The following is a 12,974-nucleotide window of genomic DNA, read 5'->3' on the forward strand; positions in this document are numbered from 1 at the left end:
ACCACAGGCACACGGTCAGATTCCCAGGGACCCCCCTCTCCCAAAGACCCCTGCACCACCCATCTGCCCCTCCCCGCCCCCTCTCAAGCCATCGCAAACTTCTCCAACTGCACCACTACAAGGCCGTCCCTGCAAGGCTGATCACAGGCCCACCCCAAGTGTACAGACAAGTCAATTCTCCCTAAGTTCAAACGCTCCAGAGGGTGCTGATGAATCTACGGGCAGGGCAGCAGTGGAGACTCAGACACGGAGAAGAGATGTGTGGACACGGATGGGGGAAGCAGAGGGTGGGACGGACTGAGACAGCAGCGCTGAAACAGACGCATCACTACGTGCAACCCAGACAGCCAGTGGGGATTCGCTGCATGACGCAGGGAGTCAGAACCCGGGGCTCTGTGACAACCTAGGGGCTGGGAGGGGGTGGGAGGTCGGAGGGAGCTTCAGGAGGGAGGGGCACGTGTATACCCATGGCTGATTCATGCTGATGCACGGCAGACACCAACACATTAGTGCAAAGCGATCATCCTCCAATTAAAAACAAATTTAAAAAGAGGATATAAAAGTATGAATAAAACTTTATAATATTAAGAAAAGGACCTCTTCCAAATCCACCACATCCTCAAAGAGGGTAAAAAGAAGCTCTAGGACCCACTGTTTTTTTCTTTTTGAGTCAAGCAGCATGTGGGGTCTTAGCTCCCCAGTCAGGGATCAGACCTCTGCCCCCTGCACTGGAAGCGCAGAGTCTGAACACCAGACCCTCAGGGAAGTCAAAAGACCTACTGTTCTGTCTGTGAAGCAACATGTAGTCCTGGCCGTCACACTAAACCAACTCTCATGGCCCCACGACCCCAACACCAGCTCACAATTCCTGGCTTTTGAGACTCAGACACATCCACGAAATCTCTTCAGACAAACAAATGAGCAACCCCTGGCCAAAGGTTTACAGGCAGCTTATGCTTCTGTGAGGAAAACACTTACAAAATCAGTATGATTTTCCTATATGTCCTGCGTCCCCCTAAAGGTGCATTTACTGGCAGTAAGCTCAGGCACGTCTAGACCTAGCATGACACGTGTGCGTTGATGTTCCTTTTCCAGTACAGGTCGTGGGTTCCTTTGGAGCCAGTCTAGATCACTGCAGACCCTGAGTCTTGTCCATGATTACGTGGCCTGCGTCAGAGATAACTAAGCATGTTGGCCAAGCTTTTCCACTGTGCTTTTCAGGAGGGACAGGGGAGGGACAGGTCAGAGGACAGAAAATTGCCGGCTCCGTCGCAGTACCAGAGCGGTCCTCACCCGGAGAAGCATCTTCCCCTCTGCTAGTCAGCTCTCTGGTCCCCCATCTTTTTTGATGGGGAGAAACAGCAACCACAAGCTTGGTGCATGGGACCAGCTCACATGGGGACTTGGGCAGCCTGGACAGACGACAGAAGCTGAAGAGCGACAGCTTGGGTCTAGGAAGGAAGATGGGAGTTCCAGATCCACGTGTGGACAGGCAGAAGCCATCCCACAGCCCTGAGTCACCATTCCTCAGCTATGAGACTTGCTCACGGCATCCAGCTCACGGGGTTGTGCATACCAGTGAGGGCTTAGATGTGGGAACGACGCTTGCCCAAGGCCACCCCCTGCACTTCTTCACCTGGCAACACTCCACCTTCCTCTGACACATGGCCTTTCCATTGCAGCGCACAAGTCCCATCCCTTTCCTGGAGGAAGGAATTTAGGGAAGAATCCTTCTCCCTTCCTACTCCCACAGCCGCTATTGTCAGAGGTGGTGCTTCTACTGCAAGATCAGTGCTTTAGGTTAAACATCCATTTCTGTCCCTCCGGCTCCAGGCACCTCACTCTTAAATGGTTAAATATTATGCATGTGAGTCTGTTCTGGCTCTAGGTGACTTTATTGAAACATCTAGAGCTTTAGCCTGTGTCCCGTGGGCTCATTCCCCACTGCACGCCATGGCTGGCACTCAGGAGGGTGGGTGGCCACCTAGGGAAAGGCCAGGTCAGCTTTCTGCAGGCAGGGAGCTCTCTGAAGTTTTGCTAATCTTTAGATCCCCAGCATCTAATATCGTGCTTGGCACAAACAGGCCCTTGATAACTACTGATATATATTTTTTCATGAATGACACATAAATTAGTAAGTTAATTAAGTCATCAGGAAAGACATAAAGATTCAGGTGTAAATATGATCGATTACACACTTCTGCTCTGAAAGGCTGGCTCTCGTTACAGCTAGGAACTGGCCACTTGTGTTAGGGAGACACTGCTGGTTCTGAGCTATGCGATTAGGATGGATGGATGATACTATGTCCTTCTGTAAACTTGAAATTGGACAGCTGTAGGGAATGACCAGCCTGTCTGTGTCTGAAAGCAGCTGGTGAACGGGCTAAACTGCTTTTCAGCCTGATGTTCAGGGAGGAACTGTCCCTGTGATCTCTGAGCGGAAAGGTCTGACTGATGCTAGGCTCCAGATCCTCAGAGGCAGAGTCAGGCTGTTTAGGGCTTCCCATCCAAGATCAGCTATGTCACGTGACGTAGGTCACACATCTCACGGGACATCCTGGGATGTCTCTCAAAAAAAAAAAAAACAAAAACAGATGACACAGGGGTGTTTTCGTACCTGGCCTAGTTGTAATTCTTTGCGTAGCTTCGGGATATACTGAAGTATTTGGGAAAATAAAAGCTGCACCCCCTGCAGACAAAAGGAAAGACAGAACAGTGAAGGTCTTGCTGCTGTGGTTGTCCATCTCAGCAACAGTGCCTAGCCTACTTTCCCCCTGACAACCAAGGGAGGCGGCCTCCTGGAACCAGCCACGCCTGACCTGGGGAGCAGGGACAAGGACGTGGGTCAGAAACCGATGCTGGAGCTGGAAGGGATGCTCCACTTGGCACACAGGGTCTTGGGTTTGGATTATTCAGTTTCCTCCTGAAGCCCCTTCCTGTGTTTCTCCATCCTCCCACAAGCTTGCTTTATGAGAACAATTCTATGCTGGGTGTTTTCATTTTCAAATTGCACAAAAATCCATAAAACATTTTTACAGAGCCCTTGGAAAGTGGTACCAAGGAATTATAACTATTTTGCCAAAGAGTATATGGATCTAATTAAAAATGAATTCACATCTCTGTTCAGAGGCCTGTCTTCCCGTTCTCTCTCTCAATCAATGCTCCACTTGTTAACGGACAAAATTTCCTTTTTTCCAGCTCAGTCCATTTGGAATGTGCTACCCTGCTTTTCGATTGCTTCTATGTTTAGCAAGGACAAAAATAATGAAATCAGAGCTTCCTTGACACTTTCATTCCCTGCTAAAAAGAATTCTTAAATGACTATGAAGTTATCTGAAAGTGAGTGTATTTTCAAAGCATTTCCTAAGGGAGGGGAATTACTTTGTCTAAGGTGCTTGCTATTTCTGGCCACGAAGTTCTTAAAAAGCTGATTGTGTAACCTACATCAGAAAAGTGTACGATCAGTTCAAAGCAATTTTTTTAACTTCAGATTAAAAACATAATGTTCTGAACACTGAGGGCCAGCTCAAGAGATCAACTAGCAATCTCTGCTATACTCAAGTTTGCACTCACTCATATTACATGTTTAAAAATAACATGGCAAACATTTGGGAAATGGCTGCATTTCTCTGTGCGGGTTGACCATGAATTGGCTGGCTCGCTTATGGGGGGTTACTTGGTCCTTCCAACACTCGATGGTTTTCTCCCTAGCCTGGGGGTGGCAGAGGGTCCCGGCAAAACGATACAGTGGGGTTAGCAGCCTGTGGTCAGGCTTACACAGTGTCTCCATCACAATGGAGAAAAGGGATGCCACCAGGACCACATTCATCCACAGAACGCCCAGACTCTACTCTCAGCCTCTACTGGGACGGGAGGGAGAGGGGTTAGCCAGGAAGAAGCATCAGTTAAACTCTATCAGGCTCAGGCCAAAAAACATAGATAAATAAATATTAATAAGATATAGAATCAATAGCTAAGACATGGAATAGCAGGTATTTGGTTAGTCACTAACTTCAAATCTTCCAAAATCATAACATAGCCTCCCTTGCAACAAAAGCTCCCCATAGGTAACCAACATTCCCTCCTACTGCCTTTTGCAAATGTACAAGGTCTGTGCAAGAAGATACAAGTCAAGTCAAATGGCCTAAAACTTCACCCAGAAGGGAAAAGTATAATCCCTGCTGGTCCTAGTAAATACTCCTTTAAGAATTTAAAAAAAAAAAATTTTTTTAAGTGTTGATTTATCAGCCTTTAATTTTCAAAGGAGATAAACGAGGACGCGAAGGGCTCCTTTATACAGGACATGCTTTTAGTTTCTATAGTCAGCACAGGTCATATTGGAGCACTCAGAGCAGCAGACAGTAACCCAGCAAAGTGAGCTAAGGCTATGGCTAGAAGCTAATCCTGCACATCTCCTGGTTGAAAGAAATCCTCTGACTGGCAAGGAAAGCAGGGGCGTACTCAGAGACCAAAGAGGCTGCAGTAGCGCCAACACAGAGACCAGATTTACCAAGGACCCCTCCACCATCCACCTCTGCCTTCTGCCTTCCTGATGCACTGGCTGTCCCATGTTCCACCTGGAAAGCATGCGACCTGTAAACAAAAGCCTACGCTTGTCCTGGGGGCAAGGGGTGGGGCCAGCATTACCTGTGTTTCTAGCATGCATTAACCGTGGAGAGTTTTGTAAGGCTTTATCAACATCATCTGAAGTCAAATGTGGAAGAGGTGCTACAAAACAAAACAAAAAGGCAACATCCAAATGAAAAAGAGAGAGAGAATTACCTTCCTTGAAAAACAAAAAAAAGAAGAAGAAAGAAAATATCTGCCCCTCCCCCCTGCCCCCAACACTCCCCACCCTAAATATCATGGGCTGCTTGGAAATCTCTCCATGGCTCTGCTACAAGTTAGCATGGTAAAACCTAGATGGGGGCCTATATTGAATTCAGGGATGCCAGGCAAAGCATTTACACCAAAGAGTTCACACCACCCACTGTTGCACTATCTCGACTAGCTCCTCCTGATCGTACTTGACCTTTCAGAAATACTAAAGCTTGCAGCAAATTCTGTAGATTCATGCCTCTCATTGCCAAGATGCCATCCCCATTCTGACAGGCTAAGCCACATCTCAAGATACCAAGCGAAAACGCTCCTCATTTTGTGTTGCAGTGGGATATGCAAGGGAGTTTGGTTTGGCTTTCGGGAAGATAAATGCCATACTTCCCATCAAGTAGGAGCCATTCTGTAATGCTTCTCCTTCCGTTTGGACATCGTGGAGATGAAATAACGTGTGGCCAGGTAAAGCTCTGTTTCCCTCTGATATGTGATTATCTCGGTCAGGGGAACCCTGGAGGAGCAACTGAATGCTAGAGGTGACTTTGCTGCTTCTTATAAAAGAGCCACTTTTCACTCTGCATCTGGCTAAGTCATCACCTTCTGAGCATTCTCTCAGATCCTAATGGGAATCGGGTTAGGGCAGTAACAGGGCTGAACCCTCTGCATCTGAGGTTAAGAAGGACCTCAGACAGTGCTCTTCGTGGGAGAGGGGACCACCTTACTCTCTCTGAGGTAGTGCAGGTGTGACAGAAGGATGTCAGCGTTGTAGCTTGGGGTGAGCCTCTGGAAGTCATCTTTGGTCATCTTGCACAGCTCCTTCCCGTCGATATTCTGGAATAATAAGATGTCAACGTCTGGAAGCCCATATTCTTTGACTGCCCACTCCAGCCACTGCCGGACATGGTCTGTACTCCATAGTGTGGGATCTGAAAGGGGACGGAAGAATATTTAATCAACGCCTGAAGACAAACTCCTGAGGCAGAGACATATCCCACGTGGGATCTCCCACTAGCCTCAGCTTTCCAGAGCATCACCTGCCACTCTTCCAGAATTTTCAAGCCAGGCTCAGGGACCAGTCCAAGGAGAACGTCCAAGGAAGAGCAACTGACTTATACTCGGAGACTACTGTCTTTAAAGTAAGTTTTTTTGTTTTTGTTTAAGCAAAGAAGGGTACTTATTGATTCACATAACTGAGAAGTCCAGGGGATATACTAGCTTCAGGCATGGTTTGGTCCAGGAGCACAAACACTGTCATGAGGACTCAAGTCTCTCCAGGGTTTGCCTCTCTTTCCTCTGTACTGGCTTCATTCTCTGACTGGTTCCTTTTGTATGTTGGGCCCTGTTGGTTTGAGTTTTCCATCCTACAGAGCTAAACAACTTCCGTAAAGAGGTTCTGAGCCTCTTCTCCACAGTTCACTAAAATGCTTAGGGTTGAGAATCACTGTACCCACTTGAATCACAAGGCCATTCCTGAACCAATCACTGTGGTCAAGGATGGGGGCTGTGCCAATACATCGGGTCTGAATTACACGTCCACCCAGGAAACTGAAGGTTAAGCCAGACTGAGCCACATGAACCGACAACGAAGAGAGGAGGCTCCAGGAAACAGCAAGGAGTTGCTACAAAGGGATGGAATGGATGCCGGTCAATCAAAAACAACACTGATGTCAATGCTAAGACCAGATATTGAAAAAGGTTAAAGGGAATTATCCTGAAAGTTTAGGATTCATCAGACCACTTGCTTCTTTGTTGCTCAATTAACCTAACGTTTCCTGGAGCGATATGGTTTTCCTTAGTCGTTTCTTTTCATTTTACTTTTTCATTTATTCATCTGAATAAAGAACATCTGAATCACTTTGCTCTACACTAAGACTAACCTAACACTGAAAATCAACCAAACTTCAATTTAAAAAAAAAAAAAAATGGGAGGGACTTCCCTGGCAGTCAAGTGGTTAAGACTCTCTGCTTCTAGTGCAGGGGACCTGGGTTTGATACCTGATCGGGCAACTAAGATCTCACATGCTGCATGGCACAGCCACAAAGTAAATAAAATTTAAAAAATAAAATTTAAGAAACAATGAGAAAAAATGAATAAGAATTAATGAAAAATTTCCTTCAAAAAATACTGGTATCTTTATATGGAAAAAAAAGAGCAACACGTATCAGGAAGATGCTAATTACATACTAATAAAAAAAAATCCCATACAATATTTGTATGAAATACTGGAAAGTATTGACCACAGAATTGGAAGTGACATGGAGGTCAGCCTGAACCCTAGCACCTCCCAGGAGCGAGTGTTTCTAGGCGAGAGGCATCAGTTATACGCTTTTCCTGCAGAGAAGCTGGTCTGGCGACTCACTCACACCTGCAGGAGGCAAGCTGGCTGGGGGCGTTCACATTCCACAACCGTGGCACAAACACCCGCAGGAAGCAGGCGGCGGCATCACGCTCGGCCGCCAAGTACGGAAGGCGACCCCCGTAGGACCAGGAGGGCAGGGCCCTGGGGAGAAGGGGCAGGGAAGCCCCTCAACGGAAACACAAGCTGAGACCACCCCACGCAACCAGCCTGGGTGGAGGGTACCCAGGACACCTCGCTGGCAGATGGGGCTCCTCCCTGGGGTCCCTGAGCACTAGAAGACATCGGGACCAAGAGCAAGAGGCCAGAGTTCTTCTATCTCCCGGGACTCTCAAGGCCGTGACCCCCGGAGACCGCTTCTGTCCTCTGCATCTGTTTCCCATGTGGAATGGAAACCTGGGTCTGGGGGGGTCTCTGGACAGGCTGCGAGAGGGCAGCCATGCCACGAGGCTCAGATCATCACAAGTGGAAACATCTGCTGTGGGAATAGACCACCCTTCTATCGTTTTCGAGCTTAATGGTTCTGGAATCCCGTTTGCTCCCACTAACACTTTAGGCAGCTCGAGCATGGGCATCCGATGTGCTGTTGGAATACAGGCTCTATTCCAGAAAGAACAGAGAAATGGCGAGACACAGCCAGACAGTCACGTGCCACCAGAATTCTCCTTCCTCCCTTCCGCCTTCCCTCCTTTCCTTTTCTTTCTCACTCTGCTTCTGTCTCCCCCTCCCTCCCTGCTTTTGTTTCTTCCCTACCGTTTCACATCTTTCTTAGTAGAAAGGAATCATTTTGACTCCAACAGAATTCATCCCCAGCCCACTGCCCTCCCGGATACCCAGGAAGAACCAGCATCCTGAAACGTTACATGCATCACCCCTGTATATATCTGAATACTCTTGCTGTATCCACTATATATACTGTTGTATGCCTTTCAAGTTAATATAAACGGCACCTAATTTGCTTTTGGTGTTCAGCACTGTATTTTCAGGATGTGTCCAAGTCCATCCATGGAGGTAGAGTTCATCATTTAAGCAGCTCTTACGCACTCCCTCCCCATGAATATACCCAATTTACTTATCAATGAAGACCCCTGTGTCCCCCTCCCCACCCATATGTGAAGGAATCTGCATTGGTCCATAGTCTGGACTCCACATGAGAGTCATGGGGAGGTTGAAAAAAAAAAAAAAAACTACAGATGCCTGCTCTCACTCACAGAGATGCTGAATGAAATCTGCTGGAGGGCAACCTGGGTATCAGTTGTTAAAAGCTGTCCACGTAATTCTAATGTGGTTCAGACCATCTACTCCCAGGTTTCACTCCTTAAGAGTGTGATCATGGGACCTGGAAGCCTCCGCCTTCGCTGGGACCTAATTAGAAATGCAGAATCCCCAGGTGCCATGCAGGCTGCTGAATCTGAGTCTGTTTTTTCATAGGATTGTCAGCTGACCCATGTCCACACAAAGCCTGTGGAAGTGCTGGCCTAGGTGAGTACCTCCATGCAGAATCAGTGGTCACAGGACCCATGCCTAACTAAGATCTCTGGTTCTGCTAGAAAGCATAGAATATCTACAAAAGCTCAAATGGCAGCGTTGACAGAAAGGTACGCCTATGCCTTTGTAATCCAACCACATGGAAACATTTTGTAAGCCTGTGAAAACTGAATGTTAGCTCCATCCAAGTCATTGAAGTTCGGATGGCTCTCCGCCATGAGGTCAGAACTCTGCTTTCACGGAGAAAACGTTCGAAACTTCAGACTGTTTCCATAGAAAGTTTTTTTTCCCCCCTTTTTCTCATGGTACGTCATGACTCCTCATCATATAGGAACAAATCATATATTGGCCTCAGGATGCCCTGAATTCAAGTCCTCTTTCCTTAGTTCTGTGCAGAGGTCAATGAAATAGCCTTCTTGGAAAGAAGGCCTTCCTTTCCACAGGGTCCCCAAGTCATTTCCTGTAAATTTCACCACTAGGTATAAACAACATGGAAGGACTATGTTTTGGTGTAACTACTTCCTAGAAATCAGTTCATTCTGGGAAGGCATTTTCTTCTCTTAATGGTGGAAACATATTCTAAAAATGATAGATAAATATCTTCCGGAAAGTTGCTGGGTTCATGCTAACATGACCAAGTGACACCTTAGGAAGACAGCCAGAAGGAGGCCAGTCTCTCTCCAGCACCCCTTGGTGTGCCTGTTAATTGGTTTCCCTAGCTAGGCTCAAGGTTGTGATGGCTCTTTCAGTTTTCCTTTAAGGGACTCTCGTGCAAGACCCCGGAGGCCAATTTCTCTTTGCTCTACACTATGAGCGCTAAATTCTTGCTTCGGATTGGTCAAATGGCCCTTCTCTTGTCCTGCTGGCATGAGCATAAATTCCTACGACCTTCCCAATCGGCAATTCGGCAATACTTGTCAGATGCCTTTGAAAAACTTTGTGGATAGTCTCTGAACTAAAAATTCCACTTCTAGAAATTTATCCTTAGGAAATCATGGAGGAAGTGCGCAATGATTTATTTTCAAGGATGTTCTTTGTAGTGTTGTTTATAATACCCAAACATTGGAAACACCCTAAATGTCCCACAAAACAAGAGAACTAGTTAAGTTGCTGTACATTTAGGAACATCCTTGTGATATTTAGAGACTAAAATTACACTGCTGAATGTAGTCACTGATATGAAAAATGTTCAAAATAGATTAAAAGTTTTGAAAACATTATGGTAGTACAATTATATTCTTCAAAGAAATACAAATATACCCATGGAAAGAATTTTCAAGAGATATGCATTGAAACGGCAATTATTGTATCTGAGCAAAAGGCAATGGAGATTTAAAATTTTTTCCTTTTCACTCAACTTTATCTTCTCTTTTTTTTCTACAATGAACATGTGATACTTTGATTAAAGTTATTTATAAGTATATATATATATTCTCTGTGTTTCAAAATCAAAACAAGGTCCTATAAAGGACTGCACATGTACATTTGCTAAAATGTTTTTATTACATTTTCATAAAATTTTAATATTACTTTTTATATCCAGTTCATTCATGGGAGTTGTTTCATTGGAAAAGAATAAAACTACACCAAGCCAGATTACTACTGTATCCTTTTGGAATTTGATCTCCACACCTCTACCCTATACACTTAGAAGCAAAGAATACTAAAAACAAAACATGAAAATATGACCACTTGGTACAGTAAATGAGGACGTGCCTTTCCAACCTGTGGGGCGCTGTTATTCTAGACCACCTCTATGGGTGTTCTACAGAGAACAGTTTGCAAGGATCAAGTCTGGACTCTTCAGTCTGAAGCACATGGTCCCAGGTTTCCAGGCCCCATGGTTTTCCTAAGCATCATTCCCAGGTTTTCCTCCACCCTGGACCTTCCATCCCCACACACCCAGCTGTCATCTCCCGAACCCACACCCCGTCTGTGCCCACACACCACCCGCTGGTTGAAGACTCACCTTTCCTGCACCCTCACTTACACTCGCCACCTCCTTTGGGTATCTGTCCTCCACATTCTTGAGGTTGAGGAGCTGATAATCACTCCCTGGGCAGGGAAGTGATGACAAGACAGGGGGCTCTGTCCCCACCCCAGTGGGAGGGTCCACCCTCGGCTTCCCCAAGCTCCCTGGGCCAGGCATGGATACCACTCTTATAAAGGGTATTTTTTTAGGGTTCAAGTCAGTGTGTGGGGTCTCAGCTCACCCTTCAACTCCACAGAATACCCAGGAGAGAGGCTTCCAGGTCTCCTCCATGGCCCATGATGGATCAGCAAAGTTTTCTTATTTCCGCCCTACCCTGCCATCACAGAAGGGAGCTCACAAGGTCCCACAAGATTCAACCGGCCTTCTCTTTCCCTGACCCCCCACTATGCATATGAAGGAGAAAGGGGATGGGTCACAGGATGAACCCCAACCCAGGGTCACCTCTGCCTCCGCTCAGGGATGGATCGCACACCCTCTGCCCCCAGGGAGTGGTGCAGCTCAGAACCTGTCTCCTAATCTCATGACTGAGCCTGGGGCTTCTTTTTTTCTTTTGGTGTCATTTTTTTAAAATTGGAGTAGAGTTGATTTACAAGGCTATGTTAATTTCTGCTGCATAGCACAGTGATTCAGTTATACATACATATATTCTCTTCCATTATGGTTTATCACAGGATACTGAATATAGTTCCCTGTGCTACAGAGTAGGACCTTACTGTTTACCCACTCTGGATATGCCCATTTGCATCCACTAATTCCGGACCCCCAATCCATCCCTATCGTGTCCTCCTTCCCCATGGCAACCACCAGTCTGTTCTCTCTGCCCCTGGCTTTCTTTCTGTTGCCTAGATAGGTTCCCTTGTATCATATTTTAGATTCTACATGTAAGTGATATGATATGATGTTCATCATTCTTACTTCACTTGGTATAGTAATTCTCTAGTTGAATTCCTGTTGCTGCAAATGGCATGATTCTGTTCTTTTCATGGCTGAATAGTATTCCATTGCATATATGTACCACTCTTCTTTACCCAGTCAACTGTCAATAGACATTTATGGAACAATGTGTAGATTCCAAGGACCAATAGGACTTTAGTCTTAAGACCAACAGTCTTAGTAGTCCTTAGACTAAGCTGAATTTAACTAAGCATTTACGATATACACAAGTACTGCAGGGATTCAGAGGTAGCCAAGAAAAAGATGCTGAGAATCTACCGAACAAGGTAGCTATGAAGATGACCCACAAAATGGAATGGAATCTTTGTCATCTGAGCAGGACGTGGAAGTACAGAGATGCAGCAATTCATCCCAATCAGGAAAAAAAAGGGGGGGGGAAGGTTTCACCAGAAGAGTTTGGCTTGAGCCTGCATGAACAAAAAAGATTTTAACTGCAGCAGGATGACAGATGGAGAAGGGAATGGCAACCCTCTCCAGTGTTCTTGCCTAGAAAATCCCAGGGGCAGAGGAGCTTGGTGGGCTACAGTCCATGGGGTTGCAAAGAGTTGGGCATGGCTGAGCCACTTAACATTCTCTTTCTTTCAAGGAGAACCTTGAGGATCTTGCTAAGAAGGTTGGACTTTAATGATCTAGGAATTTCAGGGTCATTGAAAATATCTGAAGAATCAAAGAATGTCTTAATTCACATCCAGCATAGCAAACTTGGTGATCAAATAAAAGGTTTTATCAGGAGCCAGAACACTCATATTTGGGCTCTGATTCAACCATTCCTTAGATGCAAAAGTCAACCTCTCTAGAATTTTCTTTTTTCTATGGGTAATTAAGTGAAAAGTTAAGGGAAGAGAAAAGTCAATGAGATAATGTATGTGGAAGCACTTTGCCAACAATAACACATTACAGAGCAATAATGCATCCACGCACTGGATTCTGCATTGCAAACTCTGCTAAATTGAAATAGACAATCTATTATCACAGGGGAAGTCTCTTCCTTTCAACACAAAAGTCTGATTTATCACTTTATTTTAAGAAGCTTTCGGAGGTACTAATGGCAGATGAACCACGAGCCGCTAGAGATAAGTTGTTTTGTTTTCAGCCCTCCAGTTCAAGTGTTTTAAAAACATCTGTGTCCACAACACGTGGACATCAAAATGGTAAATCCCCGTGGTACAGGGTTAAAAAACAAAGTCATCTCTCTTTCTCTGCAGCCTCTTACTTTTATTTTAGATTACACAGTTAATATCCAAAAGTTTTAGAAATGTTATTTCAGTAAACTGAGATTAAAACAATAAATAAAAGCAAAGCAGATTTGCACTGTTTAGGTGGGAGTGGTGAGGGGTGAGGGGGTGACA

The 12,974-nt window shown here is 45.6% G+C and overlaps 1 protein-coding gene across 6 annotated transcripts in view; it reads right to left on the reverse strand.

Annotated features, from left to right (window-relative positions):
* Positions 1 to 12,974, reverse strand: part of ERG (ETS transcription factor ERG) — a 317,528-nt gene that overhangs the window by 19,433 nt on the left and 285,121 nt on the right. For 4 of the 6 annotated variants that reach the window (XM_065943100.1, XM_065943099.1, XM_065943102.1 and 1 more), the window contains 3 exons: positions 5,556 to 5,759; positions 4,648 to 4,728; positions 2,618 to 2,689 (listed from right to left, as the gene is read on the reverse strand). The exons of 1 other annotated variant lie outside the window; for it this stretch is intronic. In XM_065943100.1, coding sequence (XP_065799172.1) covers positions 2,618 to 2,689; positions 4,648 to 4,728; positions 5,556 to 5,759 — 357 coding nt within the window. The remainder of the gene's footprint in view (positions 1 to 2,617; positions 2,690 to 4,647; positions 4,729 to 5,555; positions 5,760 to 12,974) is intronic. One more of the 6 variants, XM_065943103.1, reaches the window with a different exon arrangement.

The sequence above is a fragment of the Muntiacus reevesi genome, chromosome 8, assembly GCF_963930625.1.
Source record: "Muntiacus reevesi chromosome 8, mMunRee1.1, whole genome shotgun sequence".
Taxonomy (NCBI): domain Eukaryota; kingdom Metazoa; phylum Chordata; class Mammalia; order Artiodactyla; family Cervidae; genus Muntiacus; species Muntiacus reevesi.